General features: G+C 39.3%; 1 protein-coding gene across 5 annotated transcripts in view; it reads right to left on the bottom strand.

Moving 5' to 3' along the window:
- The window catches only part of ccser2.L (coiled-coil serine rich protein 2 L homeolog), a 95,835-nt gene that overhangs the window by 26,660 nt on the left and 54,319 nt on the right, over window positions 1–14,856 (bottom strand). For all 5 annotated transcript variants that reach the window (XM_041568904.1, XM_041568905.1, XM_018225507.2 and 2 more), the window contains 5 exons: window positions 11,090–11,234; window positions 4,936–5,137; window positions 3,986–4,069; window positions 2,988–3,074; window positions 1,574–1,672 (listed from right to left, as the gene is read on the bottom strand). In XM_041568904.1, the coding sequence (XP_041424838.1) occupies window positions 1,574–1,672; window positions 2,988–3,074; window positions 3,986–4,069; window positions 4,936–5,137; window positions 11,090–11,234 (617 nt within the window). The remainder of the gene's footprint in view (window positions 1–1,573; window positions 1,673–2,987; window positions 3,075–3,985; window positions 4,070–4,935; window positions 5,138–11,089; window positions 11,235–14,856) is intronic.

The following is a 14,856-nucleotide window of genomic DNA, read 5'->3' as shown; positions in this document are numbered from 1 at the left end:
TTAAATCATTTTTGGTTCAACAGCTCACTTTGAAACTCAAAGCATAAGCAGCCCTTGTAGCTGTCTGTGCACTTCCTGCATAAATGATTAAACTTATGGTTGACTGTAACTGAAGATTTTTAGATTATTTTAGAAATAGCTATATTTTAGATTTAGAACATTTTAGGTATGTTACTTCAAATTGTCCAAAGGTTCCTTTCAGTAGAATTTTATTAGGTCCAACATGTGTTGTACTGTACTACATACAGGGCCGCCATCAGGGGGGGACAGGGGGGACAAGCGTACCGGGCCCGGGCATGAAGGGGGGCCCGGCAGCGCTGCATTTTTTTGAAGATCCGGGCCCCCCTTACGAGCGCCCGAGCCGTACGTCTTGCCTCTTCAGTGCCGAATGCGGAAGTGCCGAAAAGCCGAAGCCGATGCGACGAAAAGACCCGAAGTCACGGAAAAAGCCGAAGTCCCGAAGTCACGAAGCGCCGAAAAGACCCGAAGTCACGAAAACAGCCGAAGCCGAAGTCCTGAAGCAGCGCAAAGACCCGAAGTCACGAAAACAGCTGAAGCCGAAGTCCTGAAGCGGTGAAAAGACCCGAAGTCACGAAAGGAGGCGAAGTTGAAGTACTGAAGCCATGAGTTCAATTCTACTGAACACCATTTTGTGTTTTTTTTTTTTTAATCCCCTGGCCACCAATGTATTATTTTAATATTCTATAGGCCCCTGCCACCAATCTTTTTTTTAAAACTTTTGTTTTTGGGGCCCCAATTTTTTTTTTAACTCGTAAGGGGCCCCTTGCCACCATTGTTTTTTTTTTTTTAAAAAAAAATTAATTTTCTTTTTGGTGGCCCCAAATTTTTTTAACTTGTAAGGGGGCCCCTGCCACCAGTTTTTTTTTTTTTTCAAAAAAAAATTATTTTTTTTTTTAAATTTTTTTTGGGGCCCCAATTTGTTTTTAACTTGTAAGGGGGCCCCTGCCACCATTTTTTTTTTTCAAAAAAATTTTTTTTTCTCCAAATTTTTTTTTTGGGGCCCCAATTTGTTTTTAACTTATAAGGGGGCCCCTGCCGCCAATGTTTTTTTTTTTTTCAAAAATAAATTAATTTTTTTTCAAATTTTTTTTTGGGGCCCCAATTTGTTTTTAACTTAGAAGGGGGCCCCTGCCACCAATGTTTGTTTATTTTTTAGTTTTTTTTACATTTTTTTGTTGGGGCCCCAAGTTTTTTTTAACAGGGGGCCCCTGCCACCAATGTTTTTAAAAAAAAAAAAAATTTTAATTTTTTTTTTTTTTGGGCCCCAATTTTTTTTTATAAGGGGGCCCTGACCATCAATAGCTTTTTACAACTTGTGTGGGGGGGGGGGTTACTTTTTTAGCGCTGATGTCTGTGTGGTCTTTTAACTGCGATGTGGGCGGGATATGGGGCGGAGCTTGGTCGTCAGTGTGGGCGGGGCCCAGGGGGCCCCAAAAATTTTGTTGTACGGGGCCCCGTGATTTCTAATGGCGGCCCTGACTACATAATATACCCACATTAATAAATATATATATTTATATAGGTTTCAAAGACATATGAACACTTTACTCACTGAATTCCTCTTCCAAGTGGTCTGAGTAAATTTGTCATATTGCTTAGGCTTTTCTTCTTTTGTCTGTTGGCTATCCCTCTGACATTTGCATGTTGTTTTCTAAAGCAAAAAAAAACAAACAAATATAGCATTTAATTAAAAAGCAATGCTAGGTATATAAACAGTTTACTGTTACATTAACATGTTTATGCAAATCAAATCTGCTCAAATCAAAACTTCTTTTCAAATCTGCTTTTTCAACTCCACTAATGATATCCTGGGGCCAGGGTGCCTGCTTCTCTCAAGTAAATCGTAAGCGGAGACTAATGCACTACAGAACCACATTTGCAGTTATTAAAACCAACAGATCAGGGATTGGTAAATATTTCCCACATTTTCAGATAGGGATATTGATTGAGCACACATGTCCAGGCAATAACATTTTGTAGGATATCGATCAAACTACATGAAAACTGCGATTTCAACCAATTGATTGAACAATATTGTATTATTTGGCTATACATGGATGGCAAAGCATCGCATGTTTTATTTAAGTAACACAGAAGTCTGACCTCACTGCTTTTTTTTTTTTTTATTTCATTTTTAAATGACCACAAAGTTCTGTATTTGCAGTTTATTATGATACAAAATTTTGCTAAACAATAGATTTCTTCAAGGATGTTGCTACTTGAGTAGAGTAAAATGTGAAAAGCAAACAAAGAGGGACCGAATCAAGACTGTAATGAATGTTTATAAACTGCATGGTTAAGACATATGGTTGTATAAGCAAAGCAATATTAGGCTCAAATGCAATGGTAGGACTGACAACAAACATATTGGGGCAGATTTACTCGAGGGCGAAAATTCGCCAGCAACTGCTTCGCAGCCATCGCTACACTTCGCCAGGTGAAAATTCACTTAGACAACGCTAATTCACTGGAGTGCAGAGTTTCCTTGTGGGCACCAAATACTGGCGACGTTTCGCTAGCGTTACTTCGGCAATGCGAGCAATTGAAAACGAAGATCTATGCATTCCAGTGCACTTCGCCTGGTCTGAGCTGGCAAAGGCAAGTCTGGCGAAAGAGGTAACATTCAGTAAAATCCGCATTTCATTGAATTTGCAGAATAACATCCATTCGCCAGAGCGAATTGTCGCCTGGCAACAGAGTGCGAATGACCGCCAGAATCTCTCTCTTTCGCTAGCAAAGTGACGCCTGTGAGCATTAGTAAATTACCAATGTCCCTGTGGATGGTAATGTTACCGAATTGACGATAGCTTTAGCCACTTCGCGTTCGAGTAAATCTGCCCAATCGATTTTAACTTTACCAAAAAGATGCATGGCTTTTCTGCATATGAGTATGAGGTTTAAAAACAATTCCACAACACAGTTTGGGAAAAGAGGAGAGAATGACAGATAAGGTGAATCATTTTTACCAGCCGGATTTCTAATTGTTTGATTTTTTCATCTTTTTTTTTGGATTCTTCTTTAAGCTGTCGGATCTCGTTAAGCAGGTCTTCAGTCTTACAAAAGGAAAAATAATAAATCACCTTAATATAGAAGGACTGTTTTGCTACAGCATGCAATTTTAATATGTAAAATATATGTGAAATTGGTTATAAACCGATATATATGTCATACCTAATGCTTGAGTACAAAGTCAGAAATCCAATTAGTTTTGGAAATGTAATCTTGTGTTGAATTTTACACAAAAGCTTATCACAAAAGCCTTTTGATTGCACTAATTTTCATCCATCATATCAGAAAAGTCTGGGTTATAGCCATAAATCAATCTGCATGATGGTAAATAGGAGTCATACAGAATAAAGCAATCTTTCAGTAAGTCTATCTACATGATGGTAAATAGGAGTCATACAGCATAAAGCAATCTTTCAGCAAGTCTAGCTACATGATGGTAAATAGGAGTCATACAGCATAAAGCAATCTTTCAGTAAGTCTATCTACAAGGATATAGTAATTAAAGAAAACATTTTTTCTCTGTTATAATACAACTGAGCTGTATAAATCCATATTGGTGACAAAACAATCCTACTGTGTTAATTTAATGTTTAATTTTTTTTTTCTAGTACACTAAAGGTAAGACCCCTTATCTTAGGGGGGGGGGCAGGGACAGGTCCCATGCATTGACCTGTTCTGTATATTTACTGATCTATAATCACATATTTTATACATCTTAATAGTGTTATTTTTTTCTGAGGAAAAAAAAAAACGAATCAAGCTTGGTCGAATTCAAATCTAACTCGATATGAGTTTTTGGGTTAGTTAAAATGTGTCAGAGTTTGAAATTAGATTTTTTCAATAAATTTCCCCCAATCGAATTTCGAGTACAATCAAATTCATGTGAATTAAAAAAAAACCTCACATGAAGTTGAAATTTGAATCTTGATAAAAGTGCCTCTTAATGAAGTCTTACCTTCCACAGCAATTCAGTTTCTTGTGGCTCTGGTGTTGATGGCACAGATTGTTGAATGTCAGACAGGGATGCAGAATCATCTTCCTGAAGTGAAAACACATAAACCAATTGCATGCATGTACACTTATTACATCACAATGCTGGTTTTGTTTAAATGACAAAAGAAAGGCAAATCATACATTCAGCGGCTAAAAAAAGTTTTCTTAAAAAGTATATATCTAGTCTGGTACAGAGAAGGTGAATGGCGCATTTAGACCAATGGAGTCCTCTCAGAAAGAACTGCAGCAGTCAAAACATAATTGACTGCCTGATGTTGTTTTCCCGTTAAAATTAATGGAAATGAGCTGCCTATTGCAGGCACTAGTTGTCTCTTGCAAACCAAAGTCAGCATTCCCCATCTGACACCAAATAAAATAACTATTTTGTGTTGAAAACTTTTAAGGATTTAAACCAATTATCAGTTGCCCTAATGCCTATTAAAAAAAAAATTGAAAACCTTGAACAGGACGACACTAACATCTGAAGATATTTGAACCATTTTAAATCCACTAGGCAGTAACAGTCGGCTCTCAATTACAAGTGCCATCAGTGGAACAGATAATACAAGGGTTATTGCACATGTGCCATTTCTCTGCTGACAGCTAAACACCACTGCCACCCTGTGTCTGTTCAGCATTGACATGACGCCAACCCACATTGACCCCAACTTATTCTGCATGCCTGCCATTCCTGTGCAGATAACTGGCCATGTTGCAAAAAAATAAATAAAAAATTAAAATTTGTCACGTGATATACTTGAATAAAATAAAGATCCCTTAACAGGTCCCATACCTGTAGTCCCTTTGCATAAAAGCTTTGTTTTATTGTTCTTTTTACCACATACAGGTAATTAATCTTTGCTAAGAATTCACTATTAGCATAGAAAAAAAAATGTGAAAGTGCCCTCATACCTGCTGTAGTAACCGTTTCAACTTTAACAACTGAGTTTTAACGGAGGTGCAGTCTTGGACCATGTGTCGCAGAGTCAGTTCATCAAGCATTACAGTGTTCTCACGCAATCCCATCATTTGTACACATCTAGGAGGTTGAGAGTAATTGCCTGGACTAAGACAGCTTTCTCTCGGATCAGTTGGAGACTCCAGGTAAGGTCCCCTAAAGAAAAAAAAAGTAAAGTAGCATTATTATTGCTTTTCCCTGATTAGCAAGAATTTTTTTTTTTCAAGACCCACCCTATTTGGACAAAGAACAAACAGTATAGGTGCCTTTCTAATATTCTCCTGCTTATTTAGTACAATATAATTTCACATTACAAAAGATATTTATTTGAAGAAAGACCAGCTGGATAATTAAATCTAAATTACCTTTTTATTATGTCTCACTATGTTTTAACATTTTGTAAACACAAAATACTTTGCAGAATCTAATAAATTATTGTTGAACCATGTGGTTGATGCAAAAAGAAAAACAAGGCTACTCATTTTTAACTTCAAATCATAAATAAAGTTTTTCTACTTCTTTTTTTATGGCACTGTGGATTTCTTTGAGTGCTGGATAGCCCTGTTTTTCTTTTTGCATATACTGGTTAGTTGTTCCTGAAGTTGAGGGTCTGGGGCTGGTGCACGTGGACCACCTGATTTACTTGGTGAGCAATTCACATTTATATTTACATTGACATTCTGGAGCACCTTTTTTTCTTTTGTTTCGAAACATATGGTTTAACCACCATCATTTTGCCCAGAAATAATAAACCTATTTATTGTGGGCACACATACCAAACATGTTCCAGTTAAATAAAGGAAACCATTACTGCCCACTGGCAGTAGCAAAAACGAAATTCAAATTGATTATTATACTAAAAACAAGACCAATCTCTATACCTTATAGTCCAATTTCATAATTGACAAACTAAAAATGTGACTGGCCAGCCTACTCACTTTATATTAACAATAAATACTTACTCAGAAGATTTAAAAATCTATAGATAGCCCACTAAAAATAGCAGTAAAAATTCTTAAACAAATCACTGGCAATTATAAACCACACAGATTCACTAAACAGTTCATTTAAGTGGAGAATTCTGCAGATTATTGTTCATAAACATTGGTATGGAGAACTGAAAATATAATCACAAGGAGCTACCAAATGTTAGGAACCCCCAATTATACTGCTCCTACCCAGAACAAAGAGATGGCGACAAACAGCTTCTACAGAAATATGCTGGGTTGGTGTAAAGTTTACTTTTTTTCCTACAAAACCATATTGTTCTAGAGTCTGTCTGTGATTTTCTGATAAAGGAAGAATAGTTAGAAAACAAGTAATCCATATACTCAGTGGCAGATTAATTAAAGGGATACTGTCATGGTAAAAAACATTTTTTTCAAAATGAATCGGTTAATAGTTCTGCTCCAGCAGAATTTTGCGCTGAAATCCATTTCTCAAATGAGAAAACAGATTTTTTATATTCAATTTTGAAATCTGACATGGGGCTAGACATAGTCAATTTCCCAGCTGCCCCAAGTCATGTGACTTGTGCTCTGATAAACTTCAATCACTCTTTACTGCTGTACTGCAAGTTGGAGTGATATCACCCCCTCCCTTTCCCCCCTCCCAGCAGCCAAACAAAAGAACAATGGGAAGGTAACCAGATAGCAGCTCCCTACCACAAGATAACAGCTGCTTGGTAGATCTAAGGCTAAGGCCACACTAGGCGATAGCGCCGCGATTTGACTCGCGGCGACTTTTCGCCGCGACTTTTAAGCCGCAATCGCTAGGGAAACTTTTGCGCTGGCGTCTATGGGGAATCGCGAAAAATCGCCAGCGTAAAAACACACGCGGCGATCTTTTCTCTACTGTCGCTCGAAATTGCCTCGCTAGGCGATTTCGAGCGACAATAGAAAAAAGATCGCCGCGTGTGTTTTTACGCTGGCGATTTTTCGCGATTCCCCATAGACGCCAGCGCAAAAGTTTCCCCAGCGATTGCGGCTTAAAAGTCGCGGCGAAAAGTCGCCGCGAGTCAAATCTCGGCGCTATCGCCTAGTGTGGCCTTAGCCTAAGAACAACACTCAATAGTAAAAACCCATGTCCCACTGAGACACATTCAGTTACATTGAGAAGGAAAAACAGCAACCTGCCAGAAAGCATTTCTCTCCTAAAGTGCAGGCACAAATCACATGACCAGGGGCAGCTGGGAAATTGACAAAATGTCTAGCCCCATGTCAGATTTCAAAATTGAATATAAAAAAATCTGTTTGGTCTTTTGAGAAATCGATTTCAGTGAAGAATTCTGCTGGAGCAGCACTATTAACTAAATCGTTTTGAAAAAAACATGTTTTCCGATGACAGGATCCCTTTAAGGTTCAAGTTGTGTTTTCCAGTACTATTAACTGAAGCGTTTTGAAAAAAACATGTTTTCCGATGACAGGATCCCTTTAGGGTAGGGACACACAGGGCGATTTGGGGAGATTTAGTCGCATGGCGACTAATCGCCGCGACTTTCCACGACCAATCTTCCCCGAATGCCTCCCCTCGCTCTGCGCCTGGCTAAAATGAAAAATCGCCTGCGCTAATCACACGCGGCGATTCGTTTTCCGAAGTCGCCCGAAGTTTCCTCGTGAGGCAACTTCGGGCGACTTCGGAAAACGAATCGCCGTGTGTGATTAGCGCCGGCGACTTTTCATTTTATCCAGGCGCAGAGTGAGGGGAGGCATTCCGGAAGAAAAGTCGCTGCGATTAGTCGCCAGGCGACTAAATCTCCCCAAATCGCCCAGTGTGTCCCTACCCTTAAGGTTCAAGTTGTGTTTTCAAGGTTATTGTTTAGTAAAAAAATAAAAACCTAACATTTTTCAAGTTTTTTTTTTATTTATTTATTTTTTAAAACTTTAATTTTTTGAGATTTATTATACCCAACTTTGAAAATAGCTCAAAGCCGTAAAAACCAAATATAAAACTTGTCATGGTCATGTAGAAGTCAATGGCAGAGGTCCCTTGAACTATTTGAAGATGTTAACAGCCTGCATGACGTTCAAGTTTGTTAAAGGGGGTTTTGCGCTGAAAACTTGATCAATTTGAGTTTTCGTGTTGTTAACCCCAAACTCGCTTATTTGTGTTTTTTCCATTCGAATTAATGTTAAATTAGAAGCCATTTGAGTTGTGAGTTCATTCGAGGTCTAAAAAAAACCTCTACCTTTGATAAATAACCCCCTTACACTTCTGATAAGCTTTACAATAGTACTTTCTGGCTGGTGCTACCATTCAGGAAGGAACTGCAAAAGCGATTTCATTGCGATCCGATGTGCTGCGCAAAAACACAGGTGTCAAGTCGGATGCAACGGAAATAAGGTAAGAGATGGAAATGTCGGATGAAGTTGCAGCGTTCATCTGACGCGTCACGACTGTCGGACTTTATTTCGGTTGCATCCGACTTGACGCCTGCGTTTTTGCACAGCGTGTCGGATCGCACCAAAATCACTTGTGGAGTTCAACCCTTAAGTCACGAGGCTATAGTCATTCAACATATACTGGTATTAAGAGAAATGCCAAGCACCATGGACGCCAAGACTTAGGACTCACTAGTTCAGAAACTAAACCACCACTTAAAGGGATACTGTCATGGGAAAAAAATTTTTTTCAAAATGAATCAGTTAATAGTGCTGCTCCAGCAGAATTCTGCACTGAAAACCATTTCTCAAAAGAGCAAACAGATTTTTTTATATTCAATTTTGAAATCTGACATGGGGCTAGACATATTGTCAATCTCCCAGCTGCCCCAAATCATGTGACTTGTGCTCTGATAAACTTCAATCACTCTTTACTGCTGTACTGCAAGTTGGAGTGATATCACCAACCTCCCCAGCAGCCAAATAACAGAACAATGGGAAGGTAACTAGATAACAGCTCCCTAACACAAGATAACAGCTGCCTGGTAGATCTAAGAACAACACTCAATAGTAAAAACCAATGTCCCACTGAGACACATTCAGTTACATTGAGAAGGAAAAACAGCAGCCTGCCAGAAAGCATTTCACTCCTAAAGTGCATACACAAGTCACATGACCAGGGGCAGCTGGGAGATTGACAAAATGTCTAGCCCCATGTCAGATTTCAAAATTGAATATAAAAAAATCTGTTTGCTCTTTTGAGAAATGGATTTCAGTGCAGAATTCTGCTGGGGCAGCACTATTAACTGATTCATTTTGTTCCCCATCACAGTATCCCTTTAAAGGGATTCTGTCACAGGAAAGCAATTTTTTTCTTAACATATCATAATAGTGCTGCTCCAGCAAAACAATTTTGCCCTATGTGCTCCCTCTTAAAGTAGCTGACTAACTAAGAGTTAGAAAGAGACATAAAGCAGGAAGTTGGGTTATGGTTATTATGTCACTCCAGCCTAGTTTTTTGCTAACTTTATTAGAAAAATGTTTTTTATTTTTCCACTAAACTGTTCCTTTAAATCAGTGGTGTCCAACTTTTGTGGTACCCAGGGCTAGAATTTTTCTGGCCTATGTGGTGGAGGGCTGATAATAAAAGCCAGTGTTGACCACGCCCTGTTTTAAGCCACACCCAAATTTAGCCACACCCAGGTTACCACAAGAATTTTTAAGACCATGTCCACATTAATGGTAGTAGCATTCCAAAAAACCAAATGGTTGGTGCTCACTACAGGGATTTCAACCATCACTCATGTGTGAAGAAATTAATTCCCTTAAAGGAATTGTTCAGTTTAAAAATAAAAACTGGGTAAATAGATAGGCTGTGCAAAATAAAATGTTTTATACATATAATATAGTTTGTTAGGCAAAAATGTAATGTATAAAGGCTGGAGTGATTGGATTTCTAACAGAAATAGAATACAACTTCCTGCTTTTCAGCTCTCTTAGTTTCCACTGGTTACCAGGCAGTAACCAATCGGTGACTTGAGGGGGCACATGGGTCATAACTGTTTGCTTTTGAATCTGAGCTGAATGCTGAAGATCAATTGCAAACTCACTGAACAGTTATGTCCCATGTGACCCCCCTTCAAGCCACTGGCTAACTCGGTTAGAGAGCTGAAAAGCAGGAAGTAGAGTTCTGGCTATTATGTTAGACATCCAGTCACTCCAGCCTTTATACATTACATTTTTGGCTAACTAACTATATTAGAAACCTTTTTTTATTTTTGACATCTATTTTGACAGTTTGTATTTTTACACCGAACTGTTCCTTTAAAGACCCTTAAATTCCTCCTCCTCTGTGGATAACAAAGCTCCCCCAGCACCTTAGGGGGCCCCCAACAACAATTTCCAAATGCTAAGAAACCCCAAGGACTAAGCATACCAGGCTCACGTCAAACAGGTAGAGTAGGGCAGACAGAGTATGGCACACAAAGGGAGCATAGGGCAAGCAGAGTATGGCACACACAGTAAGCATAGGGCAGGTAGAATACAGGAAGAGACAGGAAAACCTAAAATGAGCAGTTCATACTGTGCTACTTAAAGTGAAACAGTGCTGCACAGTATAGGGCTTTAGTGGTGTGAACAATAGAGGTGTTACAGATCTGAACAATGCAAGGGGTTACAGGAGAGAACAATGCATGATCTTAATTTCTGAATTTGAGGTGTAAACAATGCAGGGACCAGTCAATCTCAGTAATGATAACTTTTAAAGCTTACACAACAAGCTAGTTGGGTTGTACTACTTTAAAATAACATTTGGAGAGAGTACATGATAAAACAAAGAATAATAATTTTAGAAGTTGCTTAGAGTACTATGATCAAAGTACAACATTAACATTTGATGGTAAACGTCCCCTTGAAATAATAAAAGGGGGGGAAGCTTGTCTCAGTACTATAAACAACAACAACTAGATATTTGCTTTATTTACTGCCCAACAAAAGGCTAAATTGTTCAGGACACCCAAGCAAACATTCTGCAAAGTAACAAAACTGATCTATAACGCTTCCAGCCCTCTTTCATTGAGCAGAATAACCTATGGCTACATTTTTGTAAACGTTAAAAAAATATATAAACCTCTCTTTACAATGAAGGCATATTTCACTTTAACCTGGAGGACTTTGGCACATGTGGACAACCATTTAGTTTACATAGACATAGATTTCCGTTTAGTACCGGCTATTTTGATAGTTGTCTGCATTGCTCAGGTGGTACTGTTCTTGTCCATTAAGACTCTGGACTGCCCTCTTCCAGAATGCCTGTTGCGGTTGCCTTAAACTCCTTTCAGTTCTTTCAAAATGACTCATATTTTCCACTTTCCCTACAATAAAAAAATAAACAGTTTCTGTTGAGGGTGAAATAACTCAAGTAAAATAAAGCGAATTAACCCCCAAAATAAAGTGCTACAGCATATTCAGTATGACTGTGGCCAAACAAAGGAGGCCAGTCAAACTGTTTACTATGGCATCATGTGATCACAATTAATTGTGCTTGAGAAGCTGCTGCATTGGGTAAATCCTCAAAGTACAAGTAATGGAATAACAGTATACAAAAGGAATACACAACTAATTTAAACACAACAGTCAGAGAAAAGAAACAGGCAGCCTACGTTACAATTTACATGTGAAAATTAATACAGTAAACTGAAATTTCAGAACATCTTAAATGTCAAGATTTCTAAGAAAGTCAAATAGTTTTCCGGTAGCCTGTTAGGTTAAACAAAACTGATTTTACTATACATCCTTAAATCCTTTAAACAGGAATATAAAGAATGCTAAAAACATCAAAACCAGTTAATCCAAATATATATAAAAGAAAGAAACAAGAATAGAGAAGCAATGGAGGGAACTTTCAGCAGCAAGAAGGAAAAGCCAGCATTACATTTTTCCAAAATATATTTCCACCCAAGCCGACTCATCCACTTACCCAAACAGCAAAACTGCACAAGGGAAACATTGTGTCACTCTCTTGTCGATTCCTACACTGCTACATACAAGGCATTTACACAAACAGGCCTTCCTTCCTACTGAATTCCCTCCCTCCGTTTGCCTGGGAATACAGCCCAGTTGTGTCCTATGACTTGAAACCTCAGCCCGAACTAACCACTTAAATAGTTAGTGAGGTAGAGCTAAGAGTATAAATAGCAGCACCTCCCGGGATGGAGACTAGCACAAGTTAAGCAAAGCCACTTAAACACACATATTTGTTATAATCACTGCATTCCTTGGCTCAATCCCAGCTCTGCTAAAGTGACACAGAAATTAGCAATTGGAATGCACAAGAAATAATTTGTCTAGGATTAGTAAAAAATGGAATAATCTGGCTGTGCTCTAAAGAGAAAGGGCTACGGATATTAAAAGGACGAGTTTTTTTTTATTTTTCATTTAAAGGAACAGCATTGGCACAGCCAATCTTTCCTATGCCTCATCACTTCAGCTAGTAAACTGAATTCCATTTTTGGGAGGTGGCTCAGACTTTTGACATACATAACTGCAGTTCTTTTCTTCTGACTATGACAACTTAACATGCTCTTTGATAAACTTTTGGTGTTGACCAATCAGCCAATTAACTATTTACTGGTAGACAAGATTAGCATAGCTAGCTCAGGTCTATGGCATATGGGGATTTGTGTCCAGCCTTCTCCATCATGTCATCACTTTCATGTGCTTTCAGGATGACACCTGACCGGCAGAGAGGGGTGTTTTATTGGCCACTGGTCTCTCTCTCTCTGTCGACTGGTGGACAGAACACTCTATGGGCAAAGAACTGAAATTTATATTAATGTTTAATTAACAATATTTTTGCTATATAGCAATGGCATTTTCCAGATAGTGTTTATCTACTTTTAAGTAGTGTACTTTAAGGAATTTCCCACCTAGTGGCAGGTATGAAGAATCTAGTAACAAAACATTAATAAATCATTCTTGTAACCAAAGAGCCCTGGCACAACTTCCTTTCCAACCACCTGGAGGAGCAGAACCTCCAAAGGACAATACACCCACACCTGAGTTAAAAAAGCAGAGCTGCTCAGCTGGGTTTGAACTGCTTACAAGAGCATAAGCACCAGAACCAGATCTGTTCCTGGCTTATAAAAAGTATGCTCATGGTCAGCAATGTAGAGATGTTGTATGTTGTAGAGCAGTGATCCCCAACCAGTGGCTCGTGAGCAACATGTTGCTCCTGATCCCTTGGATGTTACTCCCAGTGGCCTCAGAGCAGGTGCTTATTTTTGAATTGCTGGCTTGAAGTTTTGGCTGCATAAAAACCAGGTGTACTGTCAAATAAAGCCTCCTGTAGGCCGCCTGTCCACATGGGGGGTTATAAAATATCCAATCACAGCCCTTATTTAGCACCCCCAGGGACTTTTTTCATGCTCGTGTTGCTCCCCAACTCTTATTCCATTTGAATGTGGCTCACGGGTAAAAAAAAGTTTGGAGACCCCTGTTGTAGAGAGTGAAATTCAGAGACAATTTGCAACTGTTTTTGCTTTTTACTTGTGGTTTGCAATTTCAGAAATCTGGTTGCTAGGGTCCAAACTACCATAGCAACCACAAATTGATTTGAATAAGAGACTGGAATATAAATAAAAGAGGGCCTGAATTGAAAGCTGAGTGATAAAAAGTAGCAATAACAATAAATGTGTAGCCTTAAAGAGCATTTGACTTTTAGATGGGGTCACTGAATGCTGGAAACAGTCAGAAGAAGGCGGCAAAATTAAAAAACTATAAAAAATAAATAATGGAGACTACCGTATATACTCGAGTATAAGCCGACCCGAGTATAAGCCGAGGTACCTAATTTTACCTACAAAAACTTGTAACACTTATTGACTCGAGTATAAGCCTAGGGGTGAGAAATGCATCACAGGGTGAACAGCGCAAAGCAGGGTGCCGGGACGCACATGGGCAGAGAGTGCAGCCTCATACCCCCTTAATGGACACACAAGTTGTAGTGACTATAGAATGAGAATTGAGGGGACAATGGTGATAATGTGACAGTGTTTTTCTGGGCTGCTCTGCAGGACTTTACTTTTATATGTAAAACTACAGGTCAAGTAGTGGCAATTAGTAAGGAGCCCATTCACATGCCAGCCACTGGCACAGCATAAATGCAGGCACATGAGCTTGCCCAGTCAGCTTGCAATCCTGCAACGTGTGTAGCCCATTATTACAGGGATGCTCTCTCCCAGCATCTTCCCTCCTGCTTGTCTCTTCTCCCTTCCTCCTTCTCTTCTCCCTCCCTGCTGCTCTTCTCCCTTTCTCCTGCTCGTCTCTTCTCCCTCCAGCTCATAATCTTTTAGTTGGGCAGGAGCCAGGGTGTACCCCTCCCCCAGTACCTGATCGTGTAGTTGGGCATGGTGCCAGACGCACAGACAGGGAGGTGGACTTGTCGAACACCGCTGTACTCCATCTCCAGCTCGGACTGCAGCTCATCAGGGGCTCCCCGGTACTGCGTGCTGCCCTTGTTTCGGAGTCAGAGTCCTCAGCAACCTCGACTCCAACAAAAGATATTTTCCCGGTGCCCTTGTAGCGCTGCCATTGACTCGAGTATAAGCCGAGGTTGAATTTTTCAGCACATTTTGGGTGCTGAAAAACTCGTCTTATACTCGAGTATATACGGTAATTGAAAAGTTGCTTAGAATTGACCATTCTATAACATACTAAAAGTTAACGTAAAGGTGAACCACCCCTTTAATTGTTAAGCTCTTCTACACAAAGTGCCACAGGTGTGAGTACTGGCCTGAGATGAATCATAATGCTGCATACTCAGGCAAGTCTCTCCTTACATGAGAGCTGCTTAATCCATAAAATCTTGCAGCTTTCTAGGCATGCGCAGTATAGTAAAATGTTGCCATTGTGCGCTTATTCAAGTCTGCCTCAAGGCAGCCTTGTGTAAAAATGCAAGACTGGTGCAAATTTTTTTTTTATTTTATTTTTTTTTAC

The sequence above is a fragment of the Xenopus laevis genome, chromosome 7L (genome assembly GCF_017654675.1).
Source record: "Xenopus laevis strain J_2021 chromosome 7L, Xenopus_laevis_v10.1, whole genome shotgun sequence".
Taxonomy (NCBI): Eukaryota; Metazoa; Chordata; class Amphibia; order Anura; family Pipidae; genus Xenopus; species Xenopus laevis.
This window is presented reverse-complemented; position numbering and strand designations above follow the sequence as displayed.